This window comes from Ambystoma mexicanum, chromosome 1q (genome assembly GCF_040938575.1).
Source record: "Ambystoma mexicanum isolate Mex_15411 chromosome 1q, UKY_AmexF1_1, whole genome shotgun sequence".
Lineage (NCBI taxonomy): Eukaryota > Metazoa > Chordata > Amphibia > Caudata > Ambystomatidae > Ambystoma > Ambystoma mexicanum.
This window is the reverse complement of record NC_090922.1, coordinates 1,213,859,197-1,213,882,562: the sequence shown is the minus strand read 5'-3', so window position 1 is coordinate 1,213,882,562 and position 23,366 is coordinate 1,213,859,197. Positions and strand designations below refer to the sequence as shown.

The window sequence follows — 23,366 nt, the reverse complement described above, 5'->3', positions numbered from 1 at the left end:
TCCCCAACAAACCTGAGCCTTTTGCCAGCGAGAGCATTGTCCATTGATATCTGTTCGAGAGTCCAGGCCTTGCTAATAGCTGGGAACAAGAAATGTTTATGATATTTGCAGTATTGTGTTTTAGCAAGGAAATCAAGTCCCACAAATGTACAGAAACTAGAAATGTTCCTAAATGTTGATCCGCTAAACAACAAAGCAGATGAACAAAGTACCTTTACAGCAGGCACTTTTCCAAGCATCGGTTGAGCAGACCATGAAAAGGTGGTATGATTGTGGACACAGCTACCCATGATCTTCTGGTTTGTGCCTATGCCTACACGAGTAAACTTCACCAATAGCTCCCCACAAATTGGCCCTACGTAATTTATGATCACATTTAATCATTTTCATTATCTCTATCAGGCAGCAGTCGAATACAATGTAGTGTGGCTCCCTTAATAGCCAGTCATCCGGCTGTACTATGGTTTTCAATTCGACTGTGGAGGACAAGTCCTCCACACTTGGAAGATTGAAGTCCAGACCATGGGCACAATCATATATTAATTGCAAAGATGCTGCAGTTATTTAAGTGAGTGCTATTTCCAGATTTTCCTAAACTATTGGGGAAAAAGGGAATATTGTCTCTTTCTTCGACTGACATTTTTTAGAGGGTGTGGATTGTGTGAGCGGGTCTGCAAGCAATTCTGAAACATCTTCTGTGTTCTCTGTCTCTTCTGGGTGATGTTATTTGCTATCATGCATCATGACTCTGAATTGAGAGGACAATGCTGAGCCTCAAAATTTAGATGCTGCAACGTAACATTGTTTTGGCAAACAACATCATTAGTTTGTGTTGTCTGAGACTTCCCCTTCTTCCTAGGCCTCTGATCGATGAAAACAATGCTTGATTTATAGCACACATGCAGAATATATGAATTCCAACCTCAAAATGTAATATCAATAAAAAAACTTCCAAACAACTAATTTAAAACACCCATGTTTGTTATTTACCCTTATTTTCCTAATTGGCCTTGGAACAGTCCATTTTGAGTTGCCGACCAGAAGACCAAGCTGAAAAACAGCATTTTAAAAGTGTATGACCCAAGAAATGTAGTCTTCCACTACAGGAAACAGATATACAAATCTACAAATAGAACCCAAGTTCCATATGTAAACCATTAAACCATATACAAAACTACCTGAAAATAAAAAGGTATGATAAATGATATTTTACAATATCCAATGTATACCTCTGGTCCATGTGTCTCTTCAGTTTCCGACCACTTCTGTAGTACATTCCTTGTACATAACAAATTTAACAAAAGTAGTGCAATTGTTAAACAATGTAATGTTAAAATCTTTCATCTCACAAAGCAGATCTTGAGAAAGTTGTTTTAATGATTGTTGACCTTACAATATCAGTTAAATGTTCAAAACAGATACGGTTAATCGTAATACAATTTTTACATTCATATTAAGATAAAGTCAAACACTGTGTATTTGTGACGTTTTAAAAAGATATATTTTAAATTGTACCTGATAACATTCTGAGATGTGGGCCTCATCACGAGTTGGGCGCTAACTCCGGCGGTATTACCACCAGGGCTATTAGCCCTACCGCCAAACACCCTGGTGCTATTAGCGCCGGATCACGGGTTTGGTGGAACAGTAAGTCCCCATTCCCCATTGGGCCCATTTGAGAAATTCCCATTCGCCATTGGGCCCAATGGGAAATGTTTGGCGCTATTGCCGCCGGCTGTATTACCGCCAGCGGTAATAGCCCCGAAAATCCACCAAGCCTGTGATTTGGCGGACCTTTAAATGCAGCGGTAATAGCATTCCTGACGCGTTTAAGGGTTACCGCCAAACTCGTGATGAGGCAGTGTGAGATCATCCTGCAAAACATATTGAGTACATTGTTGCTGCCTAAAGTAGTTTGTGTTGTAATGTTTTTTCGTTTTTATTTGTAAAGCTTAGGGTAGACACCTAAAGGTTATTAACAAAAACATAAACCTGATGATTGTGGGAAGCGACCGCTAATCTGTGTGCCTGTGTGAGAGAGGCATGTGCTCCTGTTTCAGACCAGAGCAGAGCGGTGCGTCTTGATGATCGACAGATCGCAGAGGGTACGATCAGCCTTGAGGCACGGCTAGCGAGGGTGGAGGTCAGACAGGACTCTATGTTGGACCTGCTCCGGCAATATGTCGCGTGGGATAGCCCAGGCCATAGCGGGGACCACAGCCGCCATAGCGGCCAACACAGCTGCCATATCGGCCAACACATCCGCCGTCAATGCCTCGGCATTGTTGATGAGGGACTGTCTGGGGGCCATCACGCAGGTCCTCACATCCATCCTGCTGCACATGCAGCGGCCATAACCTGCACCTCCCCATCCACCACACCCACTTCCTCTGCCCCCACTTCCTCTGGACCCTCCAGCCCTGAGCGTCTAACAAGGAAGAGTGCGAGGCACCCTGAAATGCTGCCCCCGGACAGCAAGAAGTCCCGGAAATAGTGTGGGAGATGGTGTTTCCGGTGAATGGGAGTATTAGGGGGAGTGCATTGGGGTGTTTTGGGAGTACATTAGGGTGTTTTGGGAGTTCACTGGGGGTTTTGGGAGTTCACTGGGGTTGGGGGTGGGGGGTTTGCACTTTCTTCAGTTGATATCAATACACCCATTGTGTTAAAAAGCATTCAATGGCTGGACATTCTTCATTTCGTGTGCATCAATTTAATGTATGACGGTGTACAGTGGCCAACTCCCCACATTCCCTGTGTGCATGTCCACATGGACACAGTGTACAATGTGTCACTGACACATATCTATCAAGGTCTCTGTGGGTCAGAAGTATTCGTCAATCAGTGATTGGCGTACTGCACGGCCATGCTGTGCATCACGTACTGGCAGGGGTGCTGCTTCTCCTCCATCTTCATCCTCATCATCCTCACCCAGTGCCTGCATGTCAATGTCAGGTGGCAGTGGTATATTTCTCTGGACGCACATGTTGTGCAGCATGACACAGGCCATGATTATCTTTGCCACTTTCACAGGCGCATAAAGGAGTGCTCCACCAGACCTGCTTAGGCAGCAAAACTGCACCTTCAACAAGCCAAAGGTCTTCTCAATCACAACACGGGTACGGGTATGTACCCGATTGTACTCCTCTTCATGGCTGTTCCGCGGGTTCCGCACATGGGTAAGTAGCCACGGCTTCAAGGGATATCCTCCATCACCTGCAAGAGAATACAGATAGGTCTATGTGAGTCACTCTGAGCTGCCACCTTCAGGATACACAGTCATGGGCGCAGCTATTTGCTGTTGACCTGCACATGTCCCTGTACGTATGCACAAATATTGTTTAGATGCATTCGATACTGCAATATGGTGTGGTAGTCTGGATGGTGTTGTACAGATGATGCAGGGTGAAATCATGCATGCTGATGCGGAAGTACTGTGGTGTACGACAATGTTTTGCCTCCCATTTTTGCTCTGTTTACTACACTGTGCATGGTCACGCTACACACATTGGCACAGTTGCAATCCTCTTTAGTCATGCATTGCTTGACATACAAATGGTGGCCAGGTTGTGCGTCTTACATGTGGTCATTGGTATACATTATTGGTCAAATGTGTGCCAGTGATGTGTCATGTTGGGGTTGGGAGGTTCAGGTCAGGAGTCATTAGCTCTGTGTGAATTCTCCACTCACCGTCCATTCCCACCCAGGTGGAGTATGCATCCCCCCCATTCCCACCCAGGTGGAGTATGCACCCCCCCATTCCCACCCAGGTGGAGTGTGCAACCCCCCCATTCCAACCCAGGTGGAGTATGCATCCCCCCATTCCCACCAGGGTGGAGTATGCACCCCCCCATTCCCACCCAGATGGAGTATGCATCCCAACACATCACTACCCTGAAGCACTACCATGGGCCAGTCAGGCAACTCACCATGCAGCCAGGCATGTCGTCCAGACGGGGTAGTGTGGAGTTACGCAGCACCATGGCATCATGTGTTGATCCGGGAAATCGGGAGCAGCAATGTGTGATGATTTTGCTGGAGTCACATACCATCTGCACATTGATGGAGTGGTATTGCTTGCAATTGCGGTACACCGCCTTTACGGCATGGGGGACTACCAATTCTACATGGGTGCAGTTCAGGGCACCAACACAATTGGGCATGCCTGCCAGTGCATGAAGGCCTACTATGGTGTTGGCTATCTCCAGAGCAGTCCGTGGTAGGGATATGTGGTTGCTAGCGTGCTTCAGGAGGGCATTCAGCACTTGGTGCAGCATGCGTGAAAATAGTGGTTGCGAAATGCCATGCAGCTGGCCCACTGTGTGCTGGTAGGTGCCTGTGGCCAGGAAGTGGAGCACAGACACCACCTTTAGTAGCGGGGGGATGGCAGTGCCTATTTCTATGAGGCTGGCAATGTCATTGCCTATCATGTCCACTATGGTGGTGATGGTGTCCCGGTCCAACTGGTACGGGGTGTGGATCTAGTCAGGGGTTAGATTGAATGGCCTGGATCTAATACGAGGGATTGGTGGCTGCCTACGAGGTACTACTGGCTGCACTTGTGGTAATTGATGGGCCTGTCTCACCCTCCTTCTCCTCCTGCGTCTCCTCTGTGCTGCCTGTTGTTGCTGCTGTAGTTGTTGTTATAGTTGCTGTTGTTGCTGTAGTTGTAGCAGTATAGGCATGTCCTCCAGCGCCATTATTGCAACAGCTAGTGGTATAATTTTGGTGTAGGAAGGGGTGTGGTGTGTGGGTGTACTCCTTTTATACTGGGCCAGGCTCCATTGACTCCACCTGTGGTGATTGTGTGCACCTGTGGCAGTTGGCTTGATTGCTGATTGCTGTTTACGGGTGGTCCGCGATGCCTGTATGGCCACCATCGTGCAGGCCCTAATTACCCCCTTCGGGATGCCAGTATTTGCATGCCCGCGTGGGTTGTGATGTCCTCCTATTACCGGCATCCCGGTATTTACTCCCCAAAGGGCCCATGCCGGTATGAGGGGGCCCAATACGAGCGATGGCGGTATTGGCAGGTTGTCGGGTCGTAATGCACCGGACCCGTTAACGATGCCGGTATTACCATTCCACCTTCCTTTTTTCATTACCTCCATTCTTGTAATGAGCCCCATTGTGTCCTTCCAATTGTTAGTATGGTTGATTCAATGACAAATAACAATGGGATCGTCTGTGTTCACTGCCAGCCACGGTTTTGTTTTGTTTTAGGGAACACATACCACAAAAATGAACAATATTATTTTCTGCATTCATTGGCAAGCTGTGCAGTGAAACACAATGACATATTTCAATTATTGCACATAGCAAAATGTTTATTTCCATTTTGACGGTATCAAGGTGCCTAGTCGCACACATTTACGCATTCTTTCACAGATGCGCCTAGGTGAGGTGCAGACAGACTACGACTGGCCTATTGTGGGCCAGATTTTTGGTCAAAGTGGGCCACTTTTAAGGCCAATGTGGACGACTTACATGACCTACTTCACAATGTAGCTAGTAGTTTTGACAACTGTTGCTGAATAAATATCCTTTAAATTTTACAATTTGTATTTAATTTTCTCAAAGAAATCTCCCTCATGTATTATTGTGAATTGCCATTTGCAAATGTTGACCACTTTTTCATTTTGAGCAACACCATTTTATGCCCCAGTCTGGCCCTGGCTGCAGAACACGTACACCACACATTGCTGTTTGCTAGTGTTCACAAACAAGCATTTACTGCCCTGGGGATGTATGTATTGTTTTATATGGATGCACAGAACGGAGGTCATCCTGCAGCAGTGTGGTTGGGATGCAGATCTGTCTACACATATGGTTCAAATCAGGCTAGGTGGTGATTGTATTACTGTTGGAAAGGTTTTTCCAAACAAGTGCCAGTCTTTCTTCAATGTAAAGCCAAGCAACAACATCACACCGAAACCAAATCGTTTTGTGTCTGTACACGTTCAAGCCATCTCCTCACTCAAAGAAACCGAATACACACCATGAAACCTGTTTTTTACAACTTCACCCAAATACAAGGGCTTCTGAAGCTGTGGCACTCTGAAACCTATTGCAACATTACTCAAAGCAGTGAGTATCGCAATACATGAAAAGTATGTATTGCAGTTAGCTAACCAGGTATTCGCTGCCGACCTTCAATGTTGACTAAAAATGCACAAACTCATTTCAGAAATCATATTTGGCATATGGAGATGATTACAGCGTGAAATACAGATTCATGGGTATAGGTATGATATGATAAGATAATTTATTTGGCATTTATAACACGCCTGTACACAAATGTTTCAAGGCGTGACAAGACAAGGAGGGGGAAACATCGGCAGGACAAACAATGATCTTACTAGGCCCTGTGTCATTCAGATCATGCAAGAGCAGGGAATAGGAAAGGAAGAAGTGCCAAGTGGGAAGGGGGTTGTGGAGGGAGAAGTGCAGGTAACTCAAAAGTGCAGCCAGCGTGTGGCTCAGTGCAGGTAAATCAAGAGGTGTAGACATTGGGTGTCTCCTAAGTGCAGAGAGAAGGGACTGTAGGGTTGCAGATACAGACCACAAGTGCTAGAGACGCCAGGAGGCAGTGCGAGGTGCAACTGGACATGCAGGAGCCTGGCCCAAGTTCAGAGGGTAGCCAGGTGGCCAGTGCATGGAGAGGTCAGGAATCAGCAGGGTAGAGGAAGAGAGAAAGCGGAAGCGAAGGTCTGGTTCTGCTCAAGTTTGAGAGTGGCAGGGAAGCAGTTCTAGAGGGAGGCCCCACCCAAGGCTAGAGATCTGCCCCCCAACTCTCTGCTTGGAAAAGTGACTGACCCTCAGAGAGTTGGAAGTGGATGAGCAGAGAGCTCGAGAGGGGAGATGTTTAGGAAGAGAGAGTTGGAGGTAGTACGGTCCCAGGCCCCAGAATGCTTGTGGACGATGCAGGGGGTCTTGAACTGGATCTTTCCTGCCACTGGGAGCCAATGAAGGGATTTCAGAGCTGGAGAGATACGATCTCTGGGCTTGAGGCCAAGGACAAATCTCACCGTCCTGTTCTGGATAAATTGAAGAGGTCGGAGAGTAGAGGCAGGAAGATTTAGAAAGAGGCTGTTGCAATAGTCCAGCCTAGACAGAACCAGACCTCTGGAGACAGTGAGCTTCTGATGGAAAATGAGGAAAGGAAGAATACCTCTGAGGAGGTGAAGTTGATAGTTTGACTTCTTAGAGATGTCAGAGATGTGTGGAGAGAAGGAGCGGGTGGAGCTGAAGATGACCACAAGGATCACAGCCTCACAGATAGGAGCAGGAAGAGGGCCCCGAGTGGGCAGCAAGAGAGAGAGAGGAAAGGAGGGAGCTGGTGTTCCGATGAGGATGATCTCAGTTTTACTGGCATTAAGGCAGAGATCATTGGCGGCACACCATTCCTCAATTTCGGTCAGACAGTCTGAAATTTGAGAAGGAGAAGAGCCAGCTGAGGGGAGCCTGAAGGAAAGATGGGTGTCATACACATAAGACTGAAAGTTGGATCAGAAGGAAGCGATGCAGTGGGCAAGAGGTGCCAGGTATTGGTTGAACAGCCAGGAAGAGAGGTTAGACTACTGGGGAACACCACAGGTAGAGAGAGAGAGATAGAAGAGAGAAAAGACCCCAGTTGGACTGGGAGGGTCGGTCAGTGAGAAAGGTGGTCAGCCATGCCAGGGGCTGATCAGTGATACCCAGGTTATCACAGAGGCAATGGAGCAGGATGCCATTTGACCGTATCAAAGGCAGGAGAAAGATTGAGAAGAATGAGGACAGAAGGAACGTTAGAATTCAAGTTTTGAGAGCAAATCTTCACAGCTGTTCGGGAAAGCAGGTTCCGTGCTTCTGGCAGCTCTGAAGCCAGACTGGTGGTCGTGGAGACAACCAACAGATTCAGTGTGCAGATTAAGCTAGGAGACTGCCAGCTTTTCAAAGAGTTTGCCCAGGAAAGGATGGATGAAAAGCATTGGGTTAGTATATAGAGACAGCATGTGCAGCCTAGGAGGGGTGGGGGGGAGCCAAAGGGGCAATTGCCCACCAGGCTGTGTGGACTGTTGCTCCCAGGGCCACATGTGCAAAGGGCAAAAATAAAAAATAGTACAATTTAAAAAATAATAAAAATTCCAGCCTGACTAGAATGTGATGAGTTTTTAAAGGCTTACTGGCTTCTGTGTAGTTCTAGTCCAGCAATCATCTTGCTTTCTGCAAAGTTACAGGTGCGTCTGGGTGACCTCCACATGTGGGCCTCCACAGTAAGATGAAAAGGAGCAGAGACCACAGGTGCATGTTCATAGTGCACATCAGCAAATTATGCATGTAAATTACATATTCTTTTGCCCATTATTTCAATGTTGGCTAACACTTTGGCCCATAAACCTTTGGTTTTTGCAATTTACAGCAATTGGATGTGCATGATTCCCGCCTGCCAACGATGTCAGACCTAATATCTTAACCTTGCTTTCATTCTGTATGACTGCTGCTACACTCTTCTGGTGAGATTCTTCTTGAACTCTTGTGAGTTCATTACAAAAACATGTTTGATAGCACTCCCAGTAATAACCATTAACAATAGAATGATGGTAGATTGTGGAACTCACGTTTTTGCACAATTCAATAACACATGCAGAAGGATGTAACAGTCAGGTATTACATATTATTATAATAATACCAGAAAGACCATGAGAATGTGTGCATCTGAGATGCCATCCTGGGCCCTTTCTGAAAACGTTAAGTGTTTTGAAGGAAGGCTCCTTCCCTTTGTGTACAACACAAATACATATTATTGGTCAGACTTACTCCCTCTCCATCACCATATCCACAGATGACACCTGCACAGTTAACCCTGCTTCCATGAATCGAACTATGCAGCAACCTTTACAAGAAAGTGCAGTATGTCTGCACAATAGATGTCAAGTCCCCTCAGCATCTTTCAATCTGTTGTCCATGGGCAGTCCCCATAGCGATAATTAAGATCAAGTGCCCGACCACAACTTCTTCTCGTGTCTTGCATAACATGAATGGCAACTAAATGTGATCTGACATGTACATGTGAACCAGGGCAATTGAAGGGGGTGATTTACAAGAAATTTGTCGATGGGCAATGTGGGCAAATGAAAGGGGTGGCATGCCAGGTAAGGGAGTGGAAGTCAGTAAAGAGTGATGGAATGGTGCACAACGGTAACAGGTATGACTTTTTAGAGTAAGTAATCATACGATGAAGGTGCATTAAGGATCTGGTGCAATGGAAAAACACCATAGGGTGGGCCTCATTACAACCCAGGCGTTAAGAGTTTAACGGCGCCGTAAAAGGTGTCGGCCCCATTAAACCCTTAACGCCTGATTACAAGGTCCCTTTGCGGGTTGCACTTTAACGCCTGCTTTTACAAAAGCAGGCGTTAAAGTGCAACCCGCAAAGGGACCTAGGAGCTAATTATGGCACCGTAATTTACAGTGCCGTAATTAGCGCCTTCCCCATTCCCGTTGAGCCCTAAGGGCCAAAAATGGGAATGGGGAAGGGCCATGGCGGCATGGGGAATTACTGCCCCGCCAACCTCGGAATGGGGTGGTAATTCCCCATTCTGCCATGGCGGAGTCGGTAAGTTACCGGCATTGACCATGGTGCTATTAGCACCATGGTCCAACGCCTGGGTCGTAATGAGGCCCAGTGTGCTGTACGTAAAATAGGGTAAATGACAAAGATGCATAAATCATGAAAGCTGGCTGATTAGATTGAGTGGACATTGCAAAATATTTATCCTTGACTAGCAAGCCAATGCAACTACCTGTGGAACTGGCTCTACTCCTTACTTGTTCTTACCAAGTGAAGCATAATTGCATTCAGTACATAGGTTTAAATTACGACTACTGTGAAATCATTCCTCTTAATGATTTGTGATAGAGAGGTAATGTGCGTCAAAGTATCACATTAAATGCATCTTTGTTGCATGCTTACATCCTTACATCGTCATACTATTTTCTCAGCATTTTGCACCATCAGACTTTAACATGGTGTTCAAGTCCAAAGAAAAACGGTTGACTCATTAGCATATTAATTAAACATTGTTTCACCAGAAATTTGCATCTGAATGTGCACTCTGAAAAAAGTGAACTACTGGAAAACATTGGGCTACTCTGGCCACACTTGTGTCCGGTTATAAAGCTTGATTACTATCAGTCATATAATTAATAGTTATTGTTCCATCATTCCATGTCCTGTTTGAAAGATACATTTTAACAATTTTAATAGTACATCTTGCATCTGTTGTATTTTAAATATTGAGGAATGTGATTACATTACTTTTAGGTGATGTTCTATTTCTCGTAATGAAAATGTTCCCAAGCCTTTTAGAAATTGTTTGAGAACAAAAAAGCATTTGTATCTAGAAATGTAATCAAAAATGACATTTCAATGATTTTGAAATAAAGGCACATACTTTAAATAATCACATTGACATTTATTGTTGTAATTCAAATCAAAAATATTGAGGGAAATATAAATAAAAAGGGCAGGAAAAAAAGAACTATTAATGCATATCTAATTAGATTACATCACAAAAAATAATTAAATTAAAATAAATGATTAAACAATTGCATTGCAAGTTATAGACTACTACATGTTATGTACAATCAAAACAGTTTCCAAACATTGGGCTATAGCTTGAAACTTACTTTGTACACAATTCTGAAGACATCCACACATCATTTACACCTTGAAATCAACCTTTCAACAAGATCAAATTTTGGAGGACAAACCTCTTTTGCAATGTTGTGTGGCAATCGACTGGGCCCTGGGAACACATTATGGAGCCATTCCATGCATATGCATGGCCTGCACAGTCAATGTTAGATCTTTAACAAATTCAAAATCCATCTGTTGGATGATTAGCTTTGCCGAGCACTGTTTGCTTCTTTTTGTAAACGCCATGTTGTAACAAAGCATCCTGAAAGTTCCTTCAGTGTTTGCATGTTACCTACCAACATTATCACAGTGTGCAAGTACAGCCAGTCATGGTATGGCCTCCATACCGTCTATGCTGAAATGTAACCTTTTAGGCCTGTACTTTTGGCACATATTATGAAACACCTCCAAATCTCCAGTGTGATAGAATTCGATGAGTCCCTTCATTTCTCTCAAAAGCATTTTGTCAATCTTCTCCCGTGCTGTGTGAGGAGGGGAACCTGTCATCAACCGCTGTTTCTTACACTCCTGCTCCTTGCTCAAAGGTCCATGTACCATTTTGTGGAAAAGTTTGTTTTATCCCCAAGAGTGTATGTTTGAACAATGGTGCAGGACTAAACATCATATTTCAAGCAGAATATCTACAGATCCATCACAGTGTTTTGGAGCTCCACCAAAGATGGTTGCTGATGGTCTGTGACCAATTTAAAATGTTTTCGTTATCTTTTTATTACCAACAGCTGTATTCTTTTTTAAATTGATTTTGTGACATGCCACATATCATATTGATGCTGTATGTGTGGGAACTGCTCTCACATGGACTTTGCTATTCCAACATGCCTGCCAGTGGCTATCAGTTCTATTTGCATTCCTCTGGATTGCAGAAGTTCATTACATTTAATGAAACCATATTTCTCCTTGACAATAGAAGATGCACATTCAGGCACTTGCACGATGATTAAACTCACAATTTTTTGCTTTGCATGTTTTTGAAGTGGTAAGTGAAATATTTAGCAGAACACCCAGGACTGTTACACTGTCCATCCCCAACAAACCTGAGCCTTTTGCCAGCGAGAGCATTGTCCATTGATATCTGTTCGAGAGTCCAGGCCTTGCTAATAGCTGGGAACAAGAAATGTTTATGATATTTGCAGTATTGTGTTTTAGCAAGGAAATCAAGTCCCACAAATGTACAGAAACTAGAAATGTTCCTAAATGTTGATCCGCTAAACAACAAAGCAGATGAACAAAGTACCTTTACAGCAGGCACTTTTCCAAGCATCGGTTGAGCAGACCATGAAAAGGTGGTATGATTGTGGACACAGCTACCCATGATCTTCTGGTTTGTGCCTATGCCTACACGAGTAAACTTCACCAATAGCTCCCCACAAATTGGCCCTACGTAATTTATGATCACATTTAATCATTTTCATTATCTCTATCAGGCAGCAGTCGAATACAATGTAGTGTGGCTCCCTTAATAGCCAGTCATCCGGCTGTACTATGGTTTTCAATTCGACTGTGGAGGACAAGTCCTCCACACTTGGAAGATTGAAGTCCAGACCATGGGCACAATCATATATTAATTACAAAGATGCTGCAGTTATTTAAGTGAGTGCTATTTCCAGATTTTCCTAAACTATTGGGGAAAAAGGGAATATTGTCTCTTTCTTCGACTGACATTTTTTAGAGGGTGTGGATTGTGTGAGCGGGTCTGCAAGCAATTCTGAAACATCTTCTGTGTTCTCTGTCTCTTCTGGGTGATGTTATTTGCTATCATGCATCATGACTCTGAATTGAGAGGACAATGCTGAGCCTCAAAATTTAGATGCTGCAACGTAACATTGTTTTGGCAAACAACATCATTAGTTTATGTTGTCTGAGACTTCCTCTTCTTCCTAGGCCTCTGATCGATGAAAACAATGCTTGATTTATAGCACACATGCAGAATATATGAATTCCAACCTCAAAATGTAATATCAATAAAAAAACTTCCAAACAACTAATTTAAAACACCCAGGTTTGTTATTTACCCTTATTTTCCTAATTGGCCTTGGAACAGTCCATTTTGAGTTGCCGACCAGAAGACCAAGCTGAAAAACAGCATTTTAAAAGTGTATGACCCAAGAAATGTAGTCTTCCACTTCAGGAAACAGATATACAAATCTACAAATAGAACCCAAGTTCCATATGTAAACCATTAAACCATATACAAAACTACCTGAAAATAAAAAGGTATGATAAATGATATTTTACAATATCCAATGTATACCTCTGGTCCATGTGTCTCTTCAGTTTCCGACCACTTCTGTAGTACATTCCTTGTACATAACAAATTTAACAAAAGTAGTGCAATTGTTAAACAATGTAATGTTAAAATCTTTCATCTCACAAAGCAGATCTTGAGAAAGTTGTTTTAATGATTGTTGACCTTACAATATCAGTTAAATGTTCAAAACAGATACGGTTAATCGTAATACAATTTTTACATTCATATTAAGATAAAGTCAAACACTGTGTATTTGTGACGTTTTAAAAAGATATATTTTAAATTGTACCTGATAACATTCTGAGATGTGGGCCTCATCACGAGTTGGGCGCTAACTCCGGCGGTATTACCACCAGGGCTATTAGCCCTACCGCCAAACACCCTGGTGCTATTAGCGCCGGATCACGGGTTTGGTGGAACAGTAAGTCCCCATTCCCCATTGGGCCCATTTGAGAAATTCCCATTCGCCATTGGGCCCAATGGGAAATGTTTGGCGCTATTGCCGCCGGCTGTATTACCGCCAGCGGTAATAGCCCCGAAAATCCACCAAGCCTGTGATTTGGCGGACCTTTAAATGCAGCGGTAATAGCATTCCTGACGCGTTTAAGGGTTACCGCCAAACTCGTGATGAGGCAGTGTGAGATCATCCTGCAAAACATATTGAGTACATTGTTGCTGCCTAAAGTAGTTTGTGTTGTAATGTTTTTTCGTTTTTATTTGTACAGCTTAGGGTAGACACCTAAAGGTTATTAACAAAAACATAAACCTGATGATTGTGGGAAGCGACCGCTAATCTGTGTGCCTGTGTGAGAGAGGCATGTGCTCCTGTTTCAGACCAGAGCAGAGCGGTGCGTCTTGATGATCGACAGATCGCAGAGGGTACGTTTGTCATGTGGTAAGGTTCCTTCCTCTAGTGAACCTAGTGAACCTCAATGGTGTGAATCAGGAGCCGGGAGTTGAACGTGGAGAAAGGCGAGGAAGGGGACTCTTTGCCCTCTGGACCTACTGACTTACTCTTGATCCAGTATGGCAATAAATAGGCTGAGGTGGGGTCAGTTTAGGATTAAGAGGGAACGTGCCAATGACTAGTTGAAGGAAGGTGTCAACGGGGCTTAGTGCTGGGTGAAAAATGCTTGTTTAAATTGATGGATCAGGCCCAGGATTAACTCATTACAGTTGTACGGTTTGTTTTGCAATGTTTGTGGAAAACAAGTGCAGTAAAATGGTTTCATGCATATAATTATTTCTAATATTATGAGCCATTGTCCAGATTTTCTAAGAAAAGGTCAATTGAAATTGTCAGGTAATGAACCGGAATGTGGGCCAATTTAATATACAGGTGGAGTGATGTTGAATAACAGAACGATTGAGACAGTCGTTCAAGGGGTAGAGAGCGGCTGAAAGAAGTCAGGCACTTGCGAGGCTGTGTCCGTTGATAACAGGAATTGGTTAGGGGCTTAAATGATTTGCAGTGTATCTTGCAACAGGAATTTATGGTCTTCTAAGAAATTCAATTGAATCTGAATATTAGTGTGTGACGATTCCATCTATACTGCTGTTTAATCTAGGACATGTGGATTTATGAGGGGCATGCACACTGTGTATAAGATATGGAGAAAAGAAACTACTAGAGGATTTAGATAGGTGTCCTCCAAACGAATAAAATGTATTTTCCTGGATGGTTTATTCACAAATCGATAAGCAATGCTCTTGTAAGTGGGGCCCAAGGAAAATCAAAACCTCTTCTCAGTTAAAAACTATGCAGATGAAGAAAATGCTCCATGCAGTAGAAGCCAGCAAGGCTGACATGCGGTCCCTGATCACCAAGTGCGGTTTCCATGTTTAGGAGACACCTGCATATTTAATTGTATCTGATAAGGCTGTGCTGTCCTCAGAGGGATTTGGTGCATTTCCCTTAACCAAAGTCAATTCTCTTTCCAGGTATAGATTTTGATGGTCAATACCACCAAAAGACATTCATATTCAATAGTTGTCTTCGACCTGATGTTCTTTGTGCCAACTTCCATCCCTTACTGTGTTCAGTCTTTTCCAATGAGATTTCCGAGGAAAGCCATCAAATTTGAGCAAGGGATTCATACAACAGAATTGTTTAGAGCTTGTGTTCAGGACTTCCTGGCACTTGGACTCGAGCAGTAGGTTTGTACCACATCTCAAAAATGGAGCAACACTTTCAACTCCCCCTACAAATAGAGTTATGGAGCAAGGTTGTCTTGCTTTTAATACTGTAGAGACTTGAACACCAAAGCATATAATAGTTTATCAAAAAAACTACATTCCAAAAGGTGTTCCATGGTAGTAGTTTACACTTATTGTAAACTCATGTCCAATTGTGGCCTCTTGCATGGGGCAATCGCTTCACTTTATCATTAGAGAAAATCATACAAAGCTTTTTTTGTGAATTGGAGATTTGAACAATGTTTGTGTACTTTTGGGTCGGGGGTCTCTGCGCTTCCACTCTTGATTTCCTTGATTTCTGTCCTTTCCATCCACATTGCAAATCTTTTTTGCATTGTCTCTACACTATTACATTTCTGTGCAAACTCCAGGCCATGAGGGGCTGAAACCTGGCAGGTTTTCATGACATCCTTCATTAGTATTCATGACGAAAAATGTGCATACATTTAGAATCATTGTATGCAAATTTATCCCATGAATACTAATGAGGAGTATAATGAAAATCCAACATGGATCTGGCCCTTGAGGCCTGGAGTTGGACAACACATTCTAGCACATATATTTTTGCTACATTTCTTGCACATTTATTGAACAACTCAGGTTTGTGCAAATAATTAGTTTTGAGAATCTGGCCCAAGGTGCACAACGAATTTGCCCACATGTTTTATAAACCATTGTGCAACACTGGTTGACCATCAAATCCAGGCCTCTAGATTTGTAGCGTCATGCATCACAATGAGATATGTTTACACATGCACATCTATGCATGATTGCACTTCTAATGGCAATTCTTAACTTGTAATGTATTTATATCTAAAATATCCTCTATCCCCTCGGAGACCATTAAGGAATTGCTTAGGTCAAGGGTGGCTCTTCTAGACCTTGTTTGAGATCTTCCTCACGTTTCCTGCCTTCACCATTGACTGACATAAATCGAGCCCCCCCCTTTTTCAGTGGTTGACTTCGATTGTTATGATGTACATGGGGCCCCAAGCAGACTTAGTTTGCACTTCCCCCATGTCCGCAATCGTATCCGGAGTATTTTTCTGCCCAGGATTAGACTTCTCCCTACCTTCGCTTTCTTCACTACTGACTGACATCAATCAGGACCCTTATGGGGGTTTGATTTAGATTTTGATTGTAATAGCTGACATGGGGGCCAGAGCAGATTTTGTCTGCACTTCCCCCATGTCCGCATGTGTATCTGACATATCTTTTTGCATATGTTTAGTCCTTTATTAACCGCAGGATATGTATATCAAGCACGATGGGTGCGTGGGGAACTGTACAGTTTTTGCTACAGAGCATCTACGCATCTTGGTGATTATATTTCTTGATTGGACAAAATGGCAGACTTGTCTGCACTTCTACGCCCTCCGGTGTATTGTAGCGTAGATATCCACGTAGACTACATGCAATGTCCCACACCAAGATGGTGGGTAATGGATTCGACGCGCATGCCTTGTATTACTATAGCAACCAAAACAGAGGACTCAGCGCCGCGCTTTCGTGTCGGGTGTCTGTCTCCAGTGTTCCCCTCTGAGGAAGTAAAATACAAGCAATTAACTTGAGCCTCTGTGACTTGCATTTCAGAGGCTCAGCGTTCGGATCGCTGTATGACCGTGAGCCTCTTACTTGAGCCTGTTGTAGCCTGCACTTTGTTGATGGAAATTAGTTAGCGTTCTGACCGCGGAAAGACTGCCACGAATGTCGGACAACGTTTACTAGATTGTATAGATTATTACTCTAATCGGCCCCATGAGGACAGCAATCATCACCCCTGCTTTGGGGCCTTTGTGTGTCAGTACACTATGGTAGCAGTATTCTGATCGAACACGTACGGTCCTTTATGGACATTTGAGGTTTTTGCAATAAATATCTCCTGGTCTGTGACCACCCCTGAATTTAAATATAGGTAGAGGCTTGAACATGGCACGAGGCTTAGTTTGTAAACCTACATTGGTTTTCTTTAGATGCAACACGCAATAGTAACATATGTCACGGGATGGCATACAGAGAAGAGCTACAGTCTACAGTTGATGAACAGAGTATACCTCATCTTTACAATAGAGTTTTATCTTTATTTTTAACATCTTAGAGATTCCGATTTCCTGCTGTCGTCACGAACCTGCACCCTACTCCAGTGCGCTATTGCACTCCAGTACGGCCAAACTTCCATGAGAAGCTGTCACTGTGGAATGGAAGGTTGGGTATACTTGTCCTCACTTCCTTGCCTTTACTTCATTGAGACTTTACACTACTTCCATTCCGAGATTATAGCTATTCCTCTTGTTTACAATCCCCTAGGTATCCACATTACTGATATATCGATCAGTCGGAACCAATAGTAAGACCAGCCCTGAAGAGGGACTCTTTTCTAGTCCGAAACGCCTAGGCAATTAAGCAGACCTTATGGTGCTATCTGGGACAATTGAATTCACAAGGCCTTTCTATATGGCTGTGTGTGGATGTTGTGAACACCAGTCATTTGTTTTACTTTGGATTTGTGAAAGAACGCTTGTACATTAAAATAACTTTTTGTTTTGTTGAACCTATGTCGGAGTTTAAACTATAGCCAAGCTAATTTGGCTGTCAAAAAGATACTCATCTGTTTTATGAATATGATTTAATGCACATTTGAACGTACTTCACATACTTGGTATATGTCAATATTGTGTACTGCTGACTTCAAGCGAGTATTGTTTCTGCAAATTAAAAACCAAATTGTACACCAACTGTTGTGGTTTGAAAAATCAAGTTGTAGATACATGATCCTTTTTTTATATGTAATTGAAATTAATTCCCTTATTCTCTCTATGAGGAGAACAAATATTGAACGTTGTGTTTACTGTATGTGACTATATGCAGAACCAAATCTGTACTCCTGTTTGGATTCTCCTAGTTGGGACCTCCGGACTTCAAATACATTTACCTTTCTTTGGAGCTCTGTTCCTCTAGGAGTGCATATGAGGCTATCGTGTGGCAACACACAATTCGTTTCTTAGTTTGATATCTAAAATGACATGTTCAGTTTTTCATCATTTTTTCATGTATATATATATATATATATATATATATGCATTGATGTGTGCATATGTATAAATATATGGGTTTTTTTTGCAATTCGATTGCCAAAAATATTTGAGTAAATATACTATATAGTAGAATAATAATAATTATACTCATCATCACAACAATATACATTTTCGGATCGGTGTAGGAAAATTAACGAATTCAGTGCAGGCCCTAAGGAATGTTGACTGGTCACCAGAATTGGGATGAGAGGGAGACAACATTAAAACAGTTTGGTCTAAGCAACAGAATATCATTCAACAATTAAAACAGATAAGGAATATGAGCAACATTTTTGTTACGGCTCGCTCTATCCAAACTGAGCAATTTAGAGTTTGATGTCTTCTTCGGCAAAGCCATATGTTTGAACCTCAGTTTGACAATGTCACAGACACTTTTAGGGCAAGCAATAAACAGATATTGTTTTCTGAGACAAAAATGCCTCACTGAATGCATTCACAATCATGTTTGGGCCTCGATTTTCATTGCATTTTTATTTTGCTCCTTTGTTTCAGTCTGCCAAACTCCTTGTAGGATGTGGCCTAACTAAATCCTCCAGTTCGAATAACTGCGCTGGAATCGATCTCTGGAGAGGAAGGCGATGCTGCTCAGGCGGGTTGCTGTTGCCTCCATTGTACCAAAGGCAGATGGAAATGGTAAGGACACCAGAAGAAGACAGTGTGCTACGGCCCACAAGTCTGAGGTTGGCTGTGCCGCCAAGAATTGATATAACCCCGATTGAAAGGACCCGGTAAGTAATGTTTTTAAGAAATATTAAAATATACATTTTTGAAAAAATAATGTGCAGAACGTGATTGTCAAATTATGGTTTTCGATACAAGATCAAATAAATATCTGTCATTACGTGTCAGCCATTTTTATAAGAAACTGGTCACAGCTGTGTACACAAATCATTTTGTCTACACAGAATTTTTTTTTGCAAAGCTTTTTTTTTTACCAACAGTTAGAATTTCATTCATATACAATTCATAAAACATTTTACAGTACCATTGATAAAAACTAATTAAACAATTAATTTCATATAATTTACAGATAATTCAAGCATGCACACAAAATGAAATACCACCATATTATCAGAAATGTGAGTAAAAAAACCTAAAATAGAAATCCACCTCTCTCTTTGGCGAATGAAATAACTTCACCTTGGCTAAGATTTATTGATGTAAGGAAACCCACGACTGCTATCAAATCCGCAGTTACGGATCCATCTAAATATCTCTTCCAAAAATAATCCTCTTCAACTGGAGCCCCCATAGGGGTTAAATGATGAAAATACCTCTGAAGCTGAGAAAGCAATGAAGGACATTCCACCATGATATGTCTGATTGTTTCCACCTCCTTCTCCTCTGCACAGTATCTTGATTTCCTCTCTGTGTGGTCAATTATATTATATCTCAGAAGAATTTCTTTTGTCAAGTTGGAACCTCAGAAAATCACTTCTCGCAGCGCAGCTAGGGTATATAGACAAAAGGTGTGCCATCACTCCCTCTTTCTTATGGTCTGACCATAAATATGACAGGGAATTGTAACTGTAGATCAATTCAATGGTATTAATCCAATCCCAGGGTTTCTGAAAGGTGTCTTAGTGTACTGTGGTCTTAATTGTAGCTCCTCATGATTAGAACCTGCGTCGTGCAGGATACCCTCACATTCTTTCCCAAAAGCAAAGGGGGCATTGACAATACACCCTTCTAAAGAAACGTTCATGGTCGACAAAATATCACCATAGAGAGTGGTATCTTCAGCATTAAACATTTTACAATAAAGGTTGAGAAGATTGTACATACCTCTTCATGTTAAAGATTGGACACCGAATTTGTACCAAATAATAGCCATCGGAAGTGAATTAGGGACTTTAAATAGCTTCGTCCACATTTGCGCCTCCAGAGCTGGAAGCATGTTAAAAAAATAGTATGTGAAAACAGAATCAAAATATCGAGGCTGAGAACCCCAAAAGGAAATACACCGAACACGGGTTACAAAGGAACATACAAAGTACTTTATTTTATACTGAATCCAGTTACAAAACAGTGCAAAATCAGATAGCTATCGGCCCTCAGTACAACACAACGAACTCCAGCGTGGTTCAGAGTGTTCAGTGAGAGACGTTGTACATTAGAATGCATTCGCTTTTTATACACTTGGTGGGCACGATGTCCAGCCCCACTTCAGTTTAATATTCCATGTAATACATCACTGATCTAGGGTTCGTGCCAAGTCTCGAACAACCGCATATAACTGGTTTGCCTTTAATGCATGTATCAACAAGCTTATGAAATAAATGTGTATTCTAAGATCTTTCCATGCAGGCCTTCTCAAACATTAATACAATGTAGTAAAACAAGTGTTCTACGTTCAGTATTTGAATACATTGTTTCAACATATACTCGTGGATTAGTTTCGTTGCACGAGTAATCCTTTTACACACAAGTTAACGAAGGCCAAGGTCTCAGTTCACGACCTCAACAAGTGGCCTGCAGGCAAGTTACATATTAGCTATGTACAGAGGTCAAGACGGCCATGTTGTACATTGGAATGACATCGTCCACCATTTTAACTCACAGGGTGACTTTTACAAAGCGAATCCTAAAATGGCGGATTGGGCTAAAATGGCGGCTTACATTGATTTAAGGTCAGGACCTTGCAACACGGATTCTCTCGCAAGCGACTTTCGAGCAGCTTGGCGTAGACCAATATACATATATTTATTGCAATGGGAGGCACGATATAATTTCTCTTTTGACCAGTAGTTGTACATTTGTATACCATAAAGTAATTTAGGTATAATTTTACCCTGTTAAAATGTAAAGGCCAGGAGTATTACCAACTTCCTGTACTTCCCATCTACCATTTTGATTTTAAATTATGAAACCAGTCGTTCTCTGAATATAGTGTGCCCTTGTATCTGGCTTGGTGGATTTAGCTGTCATATAAAAGGCCAAATGCACAATGGCATCTACAATCTCCAGTGTTTTCCCTCCACCAACCAAGACAATGGGATAACGTTACCTGTTCTTGTAAATCTAATTACCTTCGTCTTGGTTTGGTTAATAATAAGATTATTGGTCTTGGAGTATGAGCTGAATGCGTCAATTAATTTCTGCAAACCCGGTGGTGTCTGGCCAAACAAAAGAAAATCATCGGCCTATGCAATCCAAATTAAGCGCTGGTTATTCAGCCTGGGTGATGCAAATGCACATTTCTCCAATATCTCTCCCAAATCTGATGCCTATAAATTAAAAAGACAGGGGGCAAAAATGAACCCCTGTCTAACTCCAGAGATGATTGAGATGTGTCTTGTTGCTTCCCCCTGTATGTTGAGTCTTACCCTTATGTGTGTTCTATCATGCAGAGCAACAATCAGTCTTAACAGCCTGGCAGGAATATTTCAGCTATCCAACTTCTGCCAATAAAGATGTCTGTTAACCATATCGAAGGCTGCCATCAGGCCTATACATGCCACATAAGTGGCATCAGATTTCCCATTGAGAGTTAAGTTTTGGACATATCTCAATAAAAGGCCATTAAGATTAGCACTATAATTCTTCCGGAAGCTGGTCTGCCATTTTTGAATGTGACCAACTAGGGTTGGCCAGGCCTTCAGTTGTTTCAATTGCAAGGTCACAAAGACTTTGCTATCAGCATCTAAAACCGAGATACGCCTATAATTGCATGGGTTATTTCGATCCACTCTCTTAAAAATTAAGATCAAATTGGCAGCTTGTCAACTAACAGGAATACTCTGATCTTTTAAAATTTGATGAAAATATAAGGTTAAAATGGTTGACTACATAACTTGATCATCCTTAAAAAACAGGTTTGAAAGTCCATTTGGCCCTGTCGCTCTAGATTTGCTACTGGCTTTATAATGTCAAACACCGCATCCAACTCAAGAGAGTTGCCAATTATCACCCATATTATCTAACTGTATAGGGGGAAGGACCACAGGTGAATTCAGCCCAATTATTTCCTCATAATAAGTAATCCATTGTTGATCCTCAATAGGGTTTAATTGCAAATCTTCCTGATTTCTCCCCAGGTTATTAATGAGATGCCAGAAGGATGTAACATCAGATTTACATAAAGATTCCAGCATCAATTTGCCATCATATTGTAAAAGTAGTTTTTTATGCAATTTGCTCCAAAGACGATACAATTGTTTTGCCCGTTTAACCTCATTTGCTTGAGTCAAAAGATCACTATACTGTTCACATTTTCTTTGATTTTCTTCCTCAAAACTCTTTTTTTGTTCCCATACCATGAGATCAAACTGGTGAAAATGTTTGACAGGGCCATATTTGAATTTAAATTCACCCTTGATTAAAATATCCCCTAAAAAGTGCTAAAGTGTTTTGGAGTAAATGTTTCCATCTTCCAATCCAAGTATGTAGCGGCAAATAGCCCAGCCGCTCTCTTATTCACAAGAGACGCTTTGCAGTGGTTCTGTGTTATTCTTTTTGCCTGTTGGTTGACTGTGATTGCAGCCAGAGTCCGACCAAAACCCATATCTAAGGGAATTTCGAACTCAGCTGCTATCATATCCTGATTACTCCATTCACTCGGGATCACTTTAAAGAATAGACATGTATGAAAAAGACCCTCATCAACAAATATGTAATCTAAAATAGAATGTCTCTAGCCCCTAGCTAAGGTAATTTGACTTGGTGAGTCTTCCACGAGTTGCCCCATTTAACCGATAAAGGCCAAGAGATTCCAAACTTTGCAACCATCTCTTGCCATGTTTTATTTTTAACAAGGAAGGGGTCCGCCCTGCCATAACACAACTACTAAAATTAGAGAAGCAGAAAGCATTCAAATCTCCACCCAAAATTATCGAACCATCAATCCAAGTGGAAGGCCAATTGGATATAAGAACAATCACATCCTTCAGTGCAGACTTCATTTTACATGCTAGATTATGCCAATAGATGTAAAACAGTAGGATCCTCATGTTTATTCCTCTGACCGTTATGGTTATTTGGACTGCAAGTAAAGTTCTATTCCCTATAAGTTGATGGTCTATGGTGACCCCTGAGCCTTCTTTTATCAAGATTACAATGACCTCTGTGGGTCTCCCCTTGGCGCCCTTTTCTGCGGCAGAGAACATTGTCAAGTACCCATCCATGACCG

At 42.2% G+C, this 23,366-nt stretch overlaps 1 protein-coding gene across 2 annotated transcripts in view; it reads left to right on the top strand.

Moving 5' to 3' along the window:
• The window catches only part of PDE4B (phosphodiesterase 4B), a 2,420,935-nt gene that overhangs the window by 884,809 nt on the left and 1,512,760 nt on the right, over nucleotides 1-23,366 (top strand). For both annotated transcript variants that reach the window (XM_069641971.1, XM_069641970.1), the window contains one exon: nucleotides 18,731-18,966. In XM_069641971.1, coding sequence (XP_069498072.1) covers nucleotides 18,731-18,966 — 236 coding nt within the window. The remainder of the gene's footprint in view (nucleotides 1-18,730; nucleotides 18,967-23,366) is intronic.